The sequence below is a fragment of the Amyelois transitella genome, chromosome 5 (genome assembly GCF_032362555.1).
Source record: "Amyelois transitella isolate CPQ chromosome 5, ilAmyTran1.1, whole genome shotgun sequence".
Taxonomy (NCBI): Eukaryota; Metazoa; Arthropoda; class Insecta; order Lepidoptera; family Pyralidae; genus Amyelois; species Amyelois transitella.
In genome coordinates this window covers 3,747,386-3,764,293 of record NC_083508.1, presented here as the reverse complement: position 1 = coordinate 3,764,293, position 16,908 = coordinate 3,747,386, and the positions used below count along the sequence as shown (strand labels likewise).

Sequence of the window (16,908 nt, the reverse complement as noted above, 5' to 3'; positions counted from 1 at the left end):
AATATGTAAATAAATTATATTATTACAGTTTTCTCAAACCGGAATCTAACAAATGTTATTACCAACCGATCGATTCGTACAAAATTAAAGATATTATCCGATATTATTACCAATTGACTATTCCGGCGACCTCGTTTCTGTGCCATTGTGAAATGACTCGTGAAAAGGCTATTTGGTGGCTTGAAAATAGTAGTGTTCCGTATATATATAGTTACTGAGTAGCTTGTCAGTTGTGACCTTAGAGGCGGATTAGTGTGAAAAGACAATAGGTTTAAGGATACAACGAGGAGTGTTCAGTGAAAATATCTCTGTCTGATCCGAAAACGGTCTTGTATAAGTAGCTGTGTAATGAAATGAAAAAAAATATATATTAATAAACATAAAAAGGATCAGAAATTGTCATGGAATTTCCTAATTATAATCAAACAAGCTTTACCCGCGTCTTCGTCCGCGCTCATTGTGCGCCACATACAAAAGAATACTGGTCCGCCTGCGTTATTGTAGTGCTATCTATTAAATAATAAAGGTTTTTCGCAAATCCTACGAGAACTATAGCATTTACCGGGATAAAAGGTACTCTATCCTATAAATAAGCGAGATATCAAGAAGATTGATTCAGTAGATAACGTTAATGTGAAAAGATATTAAATAAACAATCTTACTTTGGTCAGAATTATAAGTGATAAAATCCTCGGCCACAGCGTGTGTAGATGTTTAGATTTTCTACAGGAGTAGATAGGTACCTATATTTTTAGACTTAAGTATTTTGTTACGAGAAACCTCTGCGATTACCTACTATGTTTTTAGCAAATCCTAAGATCGACAACCGTCAAAGCTGATTTTACTTTAGAATGTTTTTTTTTAATAAACGGTATACCTTCATCCTTGACAAACATTTTTCAAGTACAACATAAATAATTTTAAAACGTTGACAGGGCTAAACAACAAGTGCAGCATTTTAATAATAAAATATAATACGAGATAATTACAACTGTAGTACCCTAAACTTGGTTATTTGCAAAAAATACAATTAAGTGAGCCGACTCGGTGCTCGCATTGACAATTGCAAAAACATCTCATCGTCGTTTTTGCACTAAATTAGATGCCAAAAATAAAAATAACTCAAGACCGCATCAGAATACCACAGTAGTTACTGAGATAGCAATTTATTACAACTAGCCCAAGTTTTTACTTAGAATAATTAAAGAGTTCCGCAAATTGTTGCTTTTCTTTTTGATTTTGCTTTCATGCTGGCAGCGGAGCTAGCGGGCACGCGCGACTCCATTTTCAAACTATCGCTCTCCCGTTTCAGTCCATAATAAAAAGCGAAACAGCGATAGTTTGTAGCGCGATAAAAATGGCGTCGCGCATGCAATGCTAGTCCTGCAGATATTGCAACATAGCATATCATGTGTTACTAATATATATGCAGATATACCTTGTGATTATATAGTAATGATTGTTCAGCCTGATAATATGTATTTGATGACATGAAATCGGCATAGCTGATTTTAAGGGTATGTCATGTTCAAGTATAAGTACTCCATCAGTTATTCAATGCGTTACAAGCAAAGCCTCATTTCGTGGAAATTGTCTTATCTAAGATTTTAATGAAACCGTTTCTTTTCTTTCTGCAAATTTAATTTTTTACAAATTCCATAGAGACGCTCGTACTTTTTTCGATGTTCTAGATATGCAGAAGCAATGACAAAGTAAACTGTGCAACGATGTCAAGATCCCACCGATCTAATCTACTCGACCATGCAGCGACACACAATAGAAGCTAATTCGTGATAGTCTTGCGAAATGTAACAAAAATTATGCGTTATTATAAATAATTGTGATTGCCCAAGATATTGTTTTGTAGTTTTGTAAAAACGCATGTTACGTAGGAACTCTTTGGTATTTGCGTGCTATGTGCTTTACGTGTTTTAAAAAATCGATGGCACTTAATGACTTAACATATTAGGAAGGTTTTGTATTTGGTGCCAATTATTTAGAGGTAAAAAATTAAAAATAAGTAAATATTTTGAACATACAACATTGACCCTTGATGATGATTACTACATATCAATATTATTTGTCAACACTAATTGCATACAACATTATTATTTATGAAGAACCGCTCATGTGTACATTCAAATTTCAGTAGATGAATTGTATAAGGGTCTTATACAATTCTTATACATATAAATTATACCCTTATACAATTTTTCTTTCCAAGTAGTCGATGGCTGACCAAAGATGAGGGTCACAATAATACTTTAATTTATACTTATGTTAGAGGAAGGTCTTTTTAATACAGTAAGTACTTAGATGTTAAGAGTTAAGGTTAGTGAATAACTCGCTAACCTTAGTTAACCTTAGCAACTTAATTCATGTTTTTTTTTCTAAAATACTAATAAAACAATAAATATTAACTCAACGCTTTCAGCGTCAAAACCAGGTCACTAATATTTTTTATTATTCAGAATTTCAACTAAAAGGTGAATGACATGTGTGGGTCATTTTTTATAACTTATGTGTACTTTTAGCGTTTTAAGTTGACAGGTATCTCTGTTATCAAACGGTAAACATGCAAATAGAATCAAATAGAAATAAAAATGTAAATAATGAACAAAATAAGTACATAATATTTACATTATTTAGATTTCATGATGATATCATTTCATGCCGATTTCAACACACCTACTTAAATAAACTTTAGTTCCTTCCACTATCAATTTTACAATTTGAATAAATTAACCTAATAATATATTGTTCTGCTAATAGCCCTATTTATATATAAATAACACAGTTTAAACAATTACAAACCTCTTAATAAAATTATCGTAACTAAACGCCTTGTTTCATAACTATTTAGATTGACCTCTGTCCATATATTTACACCTTTTCTTTTGTAATTTATGTTTATAATATTCAAGTTAATATGTGTATTTAACATAACGTATGTATAAAATGTTAAAAAGATTCTAGGTCTTATTCCTGCACTTCGTATAGTGTCCCTACAAGCACTTGACAAAACAAATGATATCATACTGGCCACCCAGCACTTTCATTGTACATTGACTATGTCTTGACATTCAATTAAAATATATTGTCTTTATCTAATGGTCATAAAGCTAGCTAGTACTTGGGTGTAACAACCATAAATTCGAAGTGAAATTCACCATGACTTGCCATTTCTTTTATTATATTATTCCAAATTCTATGTTAAATAAATACTTAGAAATAATAAAATAAGTACCATATCTAGCATTAAGAAAGGCGATGACAATAGAAAGGCGTGAAGTTCAGTGAACATGTAACTGATACTTCTGTACAGTGGCGAGCAAGAACAATGGTGAGCGATGCCCGCTCTCGTATGTTAATTCGATGCAAATTAATGTGAGTAATGTTTTACATTTCCTAAATAACTTTATATTGGAATTTGCCCATTAGCCCTAGTCCCAATGAATTGTCCCCTACAGGCACAAAATTTTAGATTTTTGCCTGGGACTAGTGCCATTATCAAACCGTACCTTTAATTCGATTACAGAATATAAGCAAATTGTTAATTTAATGAGGAGAAAAAAACTAAAAATTCGAGCGTTCAAATGATCATAAAGTAAAATTTAAAGGAATTCACTGTATATACAAAGTAGATATAAAAATCAAATTCATCAGTGTGGCCATATAACCCACGGCCTATCTAAACAGGACTTGCCAATTAAATAACACCGCTTCATTCCATATAAGAAACAGTAGTATTTGCTGTTAATTTAACTGAACACATTTCGCTACAAAAGGCGATGACATTCTATCAGGACTCCGCCGTGTTGCAAGTATCGCTCTAATTCGTGACTGAACGAATGCCCGGAAGCGAGTGGCCCACTTAGGGACCCTTTTTTCGTGGCCGCCAATACACTTATATTTTCTTCGTGATAAACATTGCGACAGAGTTAACAGCAAATATACAAGTAATTAGGTATTTTATTGTAATGTGATACCTTTAAAAAACACAGCTTATATATTTAGCTGTCATAATATCTTTGCACACGATATGTTCTTCGCTATGAGTCCACATCGAACCTTACACAAGATGATTGTACTCTTAAGTTCCTTTAGACGCCTTTTACGACATCTATGGGAGAGATGGAATAACTCTATTCTAACCATACGACACTTACTTCATGTTGCAGAATATTGCCGTTATTGTTGACAATATTATCAAAATATATAATGGTAATGTGTATTGCAGTAGATTTCTGAGCAAAAAGCATGACGAATGATATTAGATTATGGTCCTCGTCCCCCATTCGCTAAAGGTCAAAGAGCTGTCTGTATTAGATATCATGTTTAATCTTAGTGTTTAAAACAAAAAATCGCTATTACGGTTGGTAATAACCTACAATTATTTAATTATTTATTAATTTTACTTATTTGTAACTGACTGCTTTTTGTAACCTGTCAACCGAGTGGGACTTTTATCTCCTCAACATTCCAACTGGGAAAAGTTTGTTCAGATGTACTGTTGACCACTTGATATTGTGTGTACGGAGTGAGTACGGAGAGGGACATATGTAGGTTTGTCACGCAGGTAGAGCCGCGGCCGAAATCTAGTTAACCCTAACTGTAGTATACACAGATGTCAATGGACGGCTATAATATAAATCTAGAGCTATAAATTATAAAGTATATATAGAAGTCACATTATAATGTGTCAATTCCAAAATGAAAATCACAAAAACTAATCGATACATTAGAAAGCTATTGATATCATAAAATGCGTAGATTGTGAACCAAATTTTTATATCGACAGTTTCACAATTTCACCTTGCAGACACAATGCTGACTTCATCTTAACGCTCTGTATATATTTCATTGTTACAATTCGTAACATAATTTTATGCTTCGGTTCATTAAATCTGAACTTGTTAGTCAATGGATTAAGCGGTCTGCCTGATAATGAACTATAAATTGGATTATATCATACTTTTCTGTTAATATGGATAGGATGTTCAAAGTGGTTTCCGGTTGAAAGAAAAATATCACTGTATCTAGAAAGCGTCTTATGTACCAGAGTTTTTTAACTAATTTTTTTATACTTAATTGCGCCCAAAAATAAAATATACACCTATTACTATACTTTATTTTAGGTACAATAAGGACCGAATGCCATAAGGCATTATCTACCAGTCGAACCTTTAGATCAAACTGACATTTTAATTTGGGTGGTTAAAAAGAGTTAGATTTTCACAAAGCAGGTTGGCGTTTTTATTTAATAAAAACATACACTTATGACCTTCCATCATATATTTGTGAGATGTATGATCCAAACTTATGACATTTTATCTCTTACGGGAAATACAAAGCCACTAGTTACAAGATAGGATAAACCCGAAGAACACGTTCAGCTGGATGTCTTAATGACAGAAATTACATTCAGTGAAAAATACCAGTTCATCACCTATAAAAGACTGCGTTTGTATAAGGAATAGATTTTTAAAATCAGCACAGATTGTGAAAGAAAATTTTGGGAAAAGATGTGTGCTGGATGAAAAGCATCACTTACCATGTTTTTTTACCTACTAGACCAGCGACACTTCAAAAGTAGCTTTAATATGTCGCCTTTAACAAGGACCAGCCTTTGAAAACAGCTGAACAGAGAGCTGTTTAGCTATGATATAAGAGTAAGATGGAGAACTTTACCTATTTTATAATAAGTATCATGTCATGACGACGCAACAACTTTATTCGACATATCAATCAGCTATGCGTTGTTGTCAAGCTATTACAATCAGATAGTTCCTGAATATGTCTAATGCCTTTATCTTGTTCTCGTACAGCAGATTAGAAATGACCTTGTTATGAGCAGTGGTGATCAAATTGATCTAGTTTGGCCGGTGTTGCAAAATTAGTTTCAGACAAAGGTTTGATACATTTTGAATAGAAATGAGGCAATATTTCTTTGTAAACTGGACATTTATCTACCTACACATTAAAACAATTACTTGCTAACTTTTTAACATATGGATGAAAGTGAAAATATCATATGAATAAAGTGATCAGAAATGATGAATATCTACCTATTCTCTTTTTGTATTGCAATACAAATGCTTAGATATTGAATAAACAGGAACAAGCATTCATCAGATCTAGAAAGTCAGATTATCGTTTGGAAACTTTTTATGCCACAAAGCATAGAAATGAATACTCGCTGGTTTTTTTAATCCGTGTGTCCAAATAAACTTAAATTTAATCCAGAAACCCTAAATTATGAGTAAAGCATACTTTTAGCTTTTATGTTACATTTTATTTGACAGACTCCAAAATGTGACCCTTATTTACGAGCATCGGTGGTCGAATCGGTTGAAATACATATGTGTGGCGCAAAAAGGGCACAGGTTCGATCCCACCTCGGCCATGTACCAATGACTATTTTCAAAGATGCTCTTACGGTAGAAAAAACATCGTGAGGTAACTTGCATATTCATGAAACTGGATGTGTAACCATATGATCCAAAACGTGTTAGGTTTACCTGAAAAGGTTACGGAGGTCAGACGGGAATCGCTTCGTGTAAAAATCTGACTCACCTCACAAATGTTTATTTAAGTATTGTACGTATTTTTGAGCAGGTGTAAATTCTTTTGTCATTAATGATTAGGTTTCTACCAACGAACCTTGCCCCCAGCTATCACGTCAGTCGGTTCCTGACCTTGGATATGTGACCTCAGGCTTGCATACTTTAGATATATGTCGTTATAATTTCATTTGTAAATTGATTGCTTTTGGCAACTATTCATTTTGGTTATCGTTAAGATTAGTGTGTTTTAATAACAGGCTATTTTCAATGAGTAATAGTAGTCGCATTGGAGATTGTATTCAGTTGATTTTGTATTCATTTCGAAATGTAAACGAAATAATATGTTCAAATCAAATCCGAAACTTTTATTCATTATTATGGGACATTTCAACATCATTTAAAATTGTCATATCTTTTGGTTTCACTACGGTGGTTGACGTCAAATTATTATTTAAAACTAAGTTTACTATCGATTCCAAAGCGTCAGTGCAGAAGAAGCGGTAACAAAACGCACTGCAGCAGTTTCTTCAATAACGTCAACTTCACAATTTTATCCTAAACTGAGATGAGATAATACATTTTATGAAATCTTAAACAAGTAAAGATATAGTTTTTCTGAACACTGAAACGTTAAATAAACAAACGCATTGATAAATTGTGACATAAATCACTAAATCGTATCATTAATACACATGACACTCGCCTGTCCGCGTTGGAATGAACACGGAACAAACGATCACAGATAAGCCCTCTCACCACTATGCCATGTCGTGTCGTATAGGAAATTTATTATACTCATTATACGTATAGGCAAATTTTAATGCATACGCGTACATATTATTATAATTTGCCTTAATTGTTTCTCATTCCGGTTCCGTCTCATGTTTAGGTGAATGATTTTTTGCATAATAAATTAAAGTAATAATGTACTGTCATATGACATGTAGTATCGGGTACTTTTGAATTGTGCCATTCCATTTTTCCAATAGATGTCGTTAAAGGCGAATAAAGGAACAGGCATATTCGCCTAATGCATAGACCAGACGGAATCACTTCGTGTTCAACCTGACGAACCCAATCATCGTTGTGATCTTTTAGGAGGATCCAGATATCTTTGAGGAGATTGAGGAGCAGACTGAGGTACTAGAGACTGCTATGTACCACATCACCTGTGTTTTTTTTCTGATTTTCTATTTCTCATGGTGCAATAAAGAGCCTATCTATCTATCTATGTATATGGACTGACATACATAAGTACATACATATAATCACGTCTATATCCGTTGCAGGGTAGACAGAGCTAACAGTCTTGAAAATACTGATAAAAAGCTATTTCGCTTATAGATATAATTGAGATTCAAATAGTGACAGGTTGCTAGCCCATGCCAAGATGAATGCTTTATAAGGTTATCCCTCAGTTACGACGTCCATGGGAAAGAGTTGGAATGATTCTAATCTATTCTAAAGTGCTGGAAACCACACGGCGTATATTTTTACGCGGACATATGGACGTAAGTACTTATTTACTTTTGGATACATTTGCATTTGACAAATTTGCGAGCCGTTAGTACATTTTCAGACTTGATAATTAAAATTTTGAATAATAGCTTATCAAGTTACCTGTACCCATTGTCGGCTAATTACAATTAACCTCTCATAAGATTTATTACAAATTTACCTTCACTGATAAACGGTATTTCTTGAAAGGTATTTAATAATTACATTTAAGTACCCTACCTGGTAAAGTTTCAAAAATCAGCCATAATCTGACCTAGATTCATCATAATTAGCTGTATTCATCATATTTATGTATATTATTACTTCTTTTACAGTTTCCGCACCAGGCGTACATTACCTCAGTTTGTTCTAAAGGTTTGACTGGCATAGAACTTAATGCCATAAGGCATTCGCCTAATGGCATTAAATCCACCTATTTTAAATTTTAGGTGCATACATAGATAATATAAATACATAAATCAATGTTAGCTATATCAGTTTCCCTTAAAAATAACCAAATAAGAAGCAGTGTCGTCAATTGGCTACTCAGGTTAAACTAACACTGCTATTAGAGTTTATTATTTACTTTTTATTTTTATAGATAATAGCTTATGTCCACGAGCAATAATAAACATTTTGAATGGTAAAAAAAATTTCATTAATTTTCTAGAATTTCTGAACATAAACCCTTTACCAACAAACAATCAATATTGCAAACTCTAGATACTCTTTATTATGTAGTAAAGGTAAGGTTAGGTTATTCATCCATATTTGGTATACAGTTAGAATCTAATTGGTTTAATTTATTCATTGAAGTTTTACGGCACGATTACCCTAACCGAGTGGCGAATTGAGTTATTATACCTCGACACGCTATTAGGTGGGAAATAAGCGGAAATTTAACATGATTTTGCAATATTTTTACTAACATGTCGATATGATTAAATATGCTTTATTTACATACATAATCATCAATCTAAAAAGGTCGTTCTCCACATCGTCGACTTGACCTGACCAGGTATAAAACTTAGTACATATAGCAACCTAAATTGATGACTATGTACTTAAACCTTTGAAGTGGATAAAAGTTTTATCACTTATAACTGTACTTCTTTTTGTTCCACCTGACATTAATCTCGGTTACACACCTCCCCGAAGAGACCGGGATGCGCCGGATCATAGATTGGGTAACTAAGATTTTTACACGAAGCGACTCCCATCTGATCTCCGCAACCTAATTCTTATTGGATCACAAGTAAATTGCTTCTAAAGCACTCCCTTCATTTTGCTCCGCTATGTTTATGCCCATAATTTTATGTCAATCAATTCCTTTATTAAGAAAAGCCCTTTGAACTGTGCTCAAAGAAACAAAATTATAGGATCAAACTAGCAATTTCAACCGGGAAACCGCTAAGGAACGCATGATTGCAACGAGATACAGTAATAGCCCATGGAAAGTAAGGGCGATTTTGCGGTCATCAATCTATTTAAGCGTCTTCCTGCATACATAATGTGGTAAGAATCTACGTCATATAGGAAAGTCATGTAGATACATAATGCGTTTAAATTATTTTATAGTTACATTAGTTTTAATACTAACCGTTGTTGTTACGGTGAGAGGAAATATCGTTAGGAAAACTGGCAAGGGGATGTGTAATCATGATCCCAATTACGGGTTACATTCAAGGTTGCGAAGGAAGGTCGCTTTGTGTAAACTGACACCCTATTCAGGATCTATGGTGGCTTATCCCGGGCTTCTATCCAGAGCGGTGGGGATGTAGCCGGGATAATTAGCCAGGAGGAAGAATGTGTATATTACACATGCGTCATATATCTTTCATGGTATTTTCCCTCATAATTATCCTCCTAGCGATAGTTCCACTTGCGTCATCACCTCCCTGGAGAGGAGAGTAGGTTCCGCCTATATGGCCTGGATTTGATTTTTTATAAGTGCCTAAATACTTAGAGACTCTTAGTCGCCCCTTACGACATCCATGGGAAAGATATGGAGCGGTTTTATTCTAAAGTGCTGGAAACTGGAAAATCATAACAAAACTATTTCCATAAGGTATTTCTGATAATGTCGTAAACCCAGACAACACAAGTAAAAGTGCTTTTGCAAGCGTTATACAATTATCTGAAGAAATGACTAAAACCAGTTACGTTGATTTGCTTGATTCTGTCACCTCATTGTGACAACTGCCTGCTTTGGAAAGAACGGATAATAATCAAATTAATATTAGATTTATTTAATTAATAAATTGAGGAATTTGCCAGCAACTTCGTAGGTCTGACTTGCATTTCTACTTATTCCATATTTATTGAAATTTTGGTGAACTACTCACTATTTAAGTAGTACCTATATGCCTCTAAAAAAAAACATAGCAGCTGTTGATAGTTGAAGTTGACAAGTATTTCCAGATGTGTAGAAGTAAATCAATATTCACAGCAATCTGAATGTTATGGCAAGAACTTGAAGAAGTATGGTCAGTACGCAATAGTCGTGAGTTTCAAGATTTGCATCTGTTAAGATTATTTCGAATTCAGAAGTGGATTTTTTTAAGTATTAGGCGGACTTTTGTTTAAATTGTAGCATCATAAAATAAAACGGAATTACTAAAAATATTTTTTTATTTTATAAAAATCACTGCGCGCAGTATTTTACATTCAGTGCTTCTTATATGAATTAGGTACATAAAACTTATAAGTTTACGATTCTCATCAAAATATACCATCTTAGAGACTCCGTCTTCACCGTAGCGAGGCCCTCGAAGATATATTTTGGTCGTTTTTAAATTAATAAATAGAGTTTAAACTATTTCTATTGTTTTTACCTAACTAAACTAACTAAAATTTATTCACCAGTCATGACCTCAAGGAATTCTGAAACAAAAAGGATGTTATGTTGTATTTTATTTTATGCATAATTCATCACTACATTTTTTAATTCTCTCTGTATGTACGTATGCGCTAATCTCGAAAAGTTGTGGACGGATTTAAAAAAAGGGTAACTATTGATATGTTTGAAAAAGGGTTATCTGAGGAAGGCTTAGGTATACGTGTCTATGAGATGTATGTTCTCTCTTTTCACCACAATCCTGGATAAATCAAGATTTTCACACTCCAAGTCGTGTATCAGAAGTTGTTGCGAGCGCTCTAAGATAAGTGTAAATGAAATAAGTACTTTTTTATTTTTTTCTTTTAAAGTAAAATGAAATACGTCCCCCTACCTTCAAAGTCCACGGTGCCTGATCCGTCGGAGTCAATTTCATCAATCATGGTGTCCAAGTCATCAGCTGTGATGGTGTTGTCCAGCTCTCTGAAAATCTCTTTAAGTACGTCTGTGGTGATGTAGCCGTTACCTATAGGAAAAAAATTATAAATATTTATCTCATTTCATAAAAAAGTGGTTATTGACTGTTGAACAAATGACGAAAACGTTAATTTTAGTTTATGTGAAATCGCTCTGTCCATCATTCAATTCTACTAATTATTAGACAAACTCTTAAATCGTAAAATACGCACAAACAGACAGACAAGATAATATGAGAATTCCTTTATTGCTATTTGGCTACGGAGTCTTAAAAATATCTACTTACTGGTTCCTTAAAATACCTATTCGTTTTATAAACAAATTGTCTACGTAAATTGATTTGAAAAGGATTTTTAATTCTTATGCAGTAGTTTTCTTCCTCCTGGCTTTAGTCCTGGTAGCATCCTAACTAATCTGGAAAGGAGCCCGGGCTATACCTTTGACCAGGGATCGTGGCTTGGGTGAGTCAGGTTTTTACACAAAGCGACTCCCGACTGAGCTCCACAACCTTTGTAGGGGAACTTCACCCATATTGCATCGATCATGGTACGAGTAACATATCCAGTTCCCTAAACGTGTAGGTTTTCTCATGATGTTTCCTTCACCGTTAGAGCATCGGTTATACTTATGCAGTAGTATACAATGCATGTTTTCTATCTTTCCAAACTCAAAGATACAGGGAAGATAATGCATAATATATAACGAAGTAAATAAGCTTCCATGTTCAAAAAAGATGAGTTTACCTTCTTTATCGTACAATCTGAAGGCTTCTCTTAACTCTTTGACCATCGCTTCGTCATCTTCCTCTTCTTCTGTCAAGAACTTAGAAGCTAATGAACAGAACTCGGGGAACTCCAACTCTCCAGAACCTAGTAATAAAAAAAATTATGTAGTCTCTGCCTACCCCACCGGGAAAGAGACGTGATATTATATACCTATTGTAAGGATGTGATGAAAAACATCAAAGTAAATATATAGCGTATGTAATGATAATACGTAATTATCTAAAATTATTCTACTAGATAATAATGTGGTTTGAAATTATTGCTTGTAGGTAAAATAATAATTATCTGTAAGGATTATTTAAAAATATGCGTGGTTCATTCCATAGAAATGGAAAATCAGTTGGCAACGAGACTAATTTGTCGTTTCTCTATTTACCTATAACAGTAATCTTATAGGCTTGATTATCTTTCAAATTCACATACACTCTACCTATTGATACGGTACCTGTTGCGACGAAAAAATATCTACTTAATACTATTAAAATATAATGTTACTACAGAAAATAATTGTGATAAAGAGAAATACGCGAGCAAAGTCATGAACAAAAACTAGTGTTGTTAACATTTTTATCAGAACCAAACTGTTGAACATTTTCGCCACTATTAAACAAGCCTCGATAGCCGTGATCGTCTAGTGGTTAGGACCCTACGTTGTGGCCGTAGTAACCCAGGTTCGAATCCTGGTCACGGCAATGCAAAGCATTGTCACGGAGAGGTGAATTTTTTTTTTTATTTTAAAATATTGTATAGTTAGTTATATTTAAAACAATAATAATAAGCTAGCTAGATGCAAATTAATCTAAATACCAAATTTTATGTTACGCTTATAAGAATTCGCAAATTCGCAATATTGACCAAGATGTACCATACAATATTTCTTTTTTATATATTATCAAATTATCATCTTTTTTGACTGACTAGTTCTTGACAAAATCATTGTCGTGGCCTTTTGGGTTAATTTTTTTGAGAAGCGCCATCTGTTGTAGAACAACGATACTAAAAACAGTTTAAGGGAATTTAACCGCGTAAAATCACCAAAAGCACCTCGCTACGGTGAAAAAGAAGCACTGTACTTGGAGTTGAATTTCATGAATACCAAAAGGTGGCTCTTTCACCATAATTTATTATGAAGATGAATTAAGTACTTCGTTAGTATTATTATTACAGGCAAAACTTCGTCCACATTCATTACTCTTTTTTTTATGCCAGCGTGTTGGTTTCCGACGTTTCCGTCACTTTAGAATAGCATCACTCCATTTTTTTTCCATGGATTACGTAAAAGGCGACTAAGGAAATAGACGCACATTCATCTTGTGAAAGGTAGCGAAGATAATACATAGTATGTGCCAATCGCTTCTCTTTCCTTGTAGATTGTAAGAATCAATCAAAGGCTTTCCCTTATATGGATATTAAAGTTGGGATTCTACTTTTATGCGACGGGCTAGTAACATTTCACTATCGGAATCTCAATTCGATACAGCCGAACCTTTCAGTCTTTTCGAGGCTCTGTCTACCACGTAAATTATAAAGATGTGATTATATGACGCAAGTATGTGATGATGAAAAGTAAGAGCTGGTGCAACATAAATGCATACCGTCTTGGTCGACCTCTTGAATGATTTCCTTCAGCGTGCCTTCATCTAACTCATGGCCCAACATCTCCAGGATAGTCCCAATCATGTCTGTGCTGATCACTCCTTTCTTCTCGTGGTCGAAAGCGTCGAACGCATTCTTCAGAACTGTAAAAGTTATGAAAGTAGGTAGGTTATTCGATTGCAAATAGCTAATTTCTAAATAAATAAATTATGCATGAACTTTTAAATAAGGCTGTCTAACTGTAAGTAAAGTTGTAGGTACCTACATGTTAATGTAAAATATTATAAAGGCAGAGCTCAAAGAATTTGGATTGATTATCTCATTAACACTCTAGTCAGAAATTAACCATCTGTAAAAAAATGGAATTTATAAATAAATGAAGTTTTTTTTTTCGTTAACATTTAAGTACTATTAGTAATTAAGTAGTTATAATTCTGTGCAATTGTGTCTCGGACTAGTAACACCGATATTTGAAAACTAGGATTTGTTTTAAAAGTATAAATAAATGAAATTTTACTTGAAAAAAAATATAAAAATAATAATATAAATAATTAGTACCACCCACTATCGTAGCTGGTTAGTAAAATTGGTTACAAAAACTACAAGTAAATTCCATTTTGGTAACTGCTTATCAAACACGAAAAAAAATTCATGTTGGTATCTGGTTGTCAAAGATCAGCTACAAACGTGGAGTACAGGCTCAAATTTAATGTCCGGTGCCAATCACTTAGGTTGCTGATAGCTTTATTAGGAACATCTATATCTATACCAAGCTGTTTCTAAAAATGCACACTACAAAAATTAAATAAGCAAAAAATAACTCACGCTGCAACTGAGTCTTGTCAAGTTCCTCAACCTGTGAATTTAAAAACGATAAACATGTTAACAAAATTATCGCATTTCATTAAAAAATGTACAAAAATTTGGTATATCACTTTGCGCAAGATTTAATTCACTAAATGCTTTATTAAACTTGTATTCAGATCATTAAAACTTATAAGCACTTTTTTTTATTTACTCAACACATTAATAAACGCGTTCACACATCAAGCAAACCCACCATTTTGAATGTTTTTCGATGTTAATAACAAATAATATTATTGATACTGTCAATGTGTCTGTAAACAGAGTTTGATCCAGATTTTAGTAACGTAGGCCGTTTATATATCAATGATCGACGTGTTCCGGCTAGATGGAATATTTCAGGGGTACCTAACATGCTAATTAATCTAGCAAATTTGTCATGAAGACATCACCGTTTTTTTTATAAAGAATATAATTTAGACCTTTTTGTTATGCATGCATTGCATAGTATTTAAATTATAAAAAACTACTTCAAATAAGTTTATAACGATTTATAAAATTTTATTTAGGCTTTTTCTAAGCCATGATGTATGGGTTAGCAACTAAGGATTCGTCTTTTAGGCGAAATGTTATTTCAGTAAAAAACGGTTTATAGTAAAGTAGAATACTTCGATGAAATAAATACTTAGTTTGTACTTGGTACTTAAGTTATTTTACTCCGTATCCCATTACAAACTGATCAATTTTTTTCACAAGCAAAACGATTTAATATGTTTCTTTTCATGGAATGACCAAAACATTGATTTCTATTTCAAATACAAATAATTCAATTTGGGTGAGTCAAAAATAACATCTTTAATGTTATTGCCATGGTTTCAACTTTCACGGTTAACCTGTAAAAATCAATACATCTTTCCTATGTTTCAACAAACAAACATATTAGTCAATTACTTAATTAAAACATCAATAAAGTACTAAATAAAACTGGCAACAACTCAGCACGACTGATTGCGTGTGGAAATCCAGTTAATCATTGCATTAATGTAAACTTTGTTTAGACTTAATGAAATACTTTAATTTGGGATTGTTTTAATTAAACCTCCAGTGAATTAATTAAAAATTCTTCTGAAGTCCTTCTGTATATGTGAAATAATAGATAAACAGTATTTGAATATCGTTTTACATGAACTATGGTTTTAGCACATTAAGCTTGTCTTTTCACATATCAAACACATGATTCTTTTTTAAGGGGGCAAACAAAAATTACGGATTTAAACTTGCTGCGTCCATTTCAGATCTCTTTTACTTCTTCTACCAGATTTGACGATTTGCTTGCTTTTTCTGAATAAACGAATAAATAAAAATATGCGGAAATAAACAATTTATTAGCAGCAATGCAATGTATAATTTTCCTAGAATTGTGTGTTACAAAATAAATATATTGCTTTCTGTAAGACTTTTCCTTCTCCCACCAACCCTCGTTCCCGACAATGGAGTGGCAACCGCCATTAAATATGCGCATTTTATGGCGGAAAATTGAAAATTTTCACGGCTTCTTTATATTCCTAGCTCGCCAACGCTTTATGTTTTAATTTAAGAAATAAGTATCCACAAAAAAAATGTATTTTTATTATTTTTATCCAAATATAAAGCTGCGAGGAAAAGTATCGTTTTATGGCTTTGCCTCCGCTGTTTTTTTTTCATGCTTGATGTCTTTACTAAACAAAAGAGACCAACTTTCTTTATGCAACTGGATGTATAAGAATGATCCAATAGGTTCCTCTTAAGTTGCGTAAGTTACGTGTGTCAGCAACACTGCTTGTCTGGCAACACCGACGATCGCCACACTACTACAAAACGGTGAACGGGCGAGGCACTGCTGAGCGACTACCGGACGACGAGCCCGTGGGAATGTTGTCCTAGTGTAGCTTCCCTTATTCAATTCATTGATAACAAAAATCCATAGCATGTAGACTGTCTTGGTTGTATCTCACAAAATTAGGCGTCAGCAGGCCTATTTTCTAGCCATATTTTAGTATAATCTGTCCACAATAAATATTAGCTGGGGTGTTTGAATATATACATAGTTTTTAGCGCAAATATACACTTTGCTAATATGCAGTAGTCCGTTCTTTGAAAACCGCTAGGACCCAAGAATTGAAGACGAAACCCGAACCTATTACAAGAGAAACCTTTCATGATAATCGTATCGCGTTAAATACATTAATCCATGAATATTTACATGAAAGGTCCGCAGTGCGAAAACACTTCAAGATGTAAACAAAATCTTTCGACATAAAAACCTTAAGTGATCATTAGTGAAAGAGATTTGATTGTGGATAAGGAC

At 33.4% G+C, this 16,908-nt stretch overlaps 1 protein-coding gene and 1 non-coding gene across 2 annotated transcripts; one reads left to right on the top strand and one right to left on the bottom strand.

Annotated features, from left to right (window-relative positions):
* Positions 1-10,812: 10,812 nt before the first annotated feature.
* LOC106137914 (troponin C, isoallergen Bla g 6.0101) lies at positions 10,813-14,877 on the bottom strand. Its single transcript, XM_060954973.1, has 6 exons — positions 14,818-14,877; positions 14,583-14,613; positions 13,757-13,900; positions 12,120-12,245; positions 11,294-11,425; positions 10,813-10,946 (listed from the first exon to the last, which is right to left on the bottom strand). The coding sequence occupies exons 1-6, from the start codon at positions 14,818-14,820 to the stop codon at positions 10,918-10,920; spliced, it is 465 nt and encodes a 154-aa protein (XP_060810956.1). The 5' UTR covers positions 14,821-14,877; the 3' UTR covers positions 10,813-10,917.
* Trnah-gug (transfer RNA histidin (anticodon GUG)) lies at positions 12,782-12,853 on the top strand. Its single transcript has one exon. It is a non-coding gene; the product is annotated as a tRNA-His (tRNA).
* Positions 14,878-16,908: the final 2,031 nt, after the last annotated feature.

Coding starts and splice junctions, on each gene's coding strand:
- LOC106137914 (XM_060954973.1), bottom strand. Junction 11,426..12,119: donor CAGATTGTACGATAAAGAAG/GTAAACTCATCT, acceptor TTTTTCCTATAG/GTAACGGCTACATCACCACA. Junction 10,947..11,293: donor AGGCACCGTGGACTTTGAAG/GTAGGGGGACGT, acceptor TTTTTGTTTCAG/AATTCCTTGAGGTCATGACT.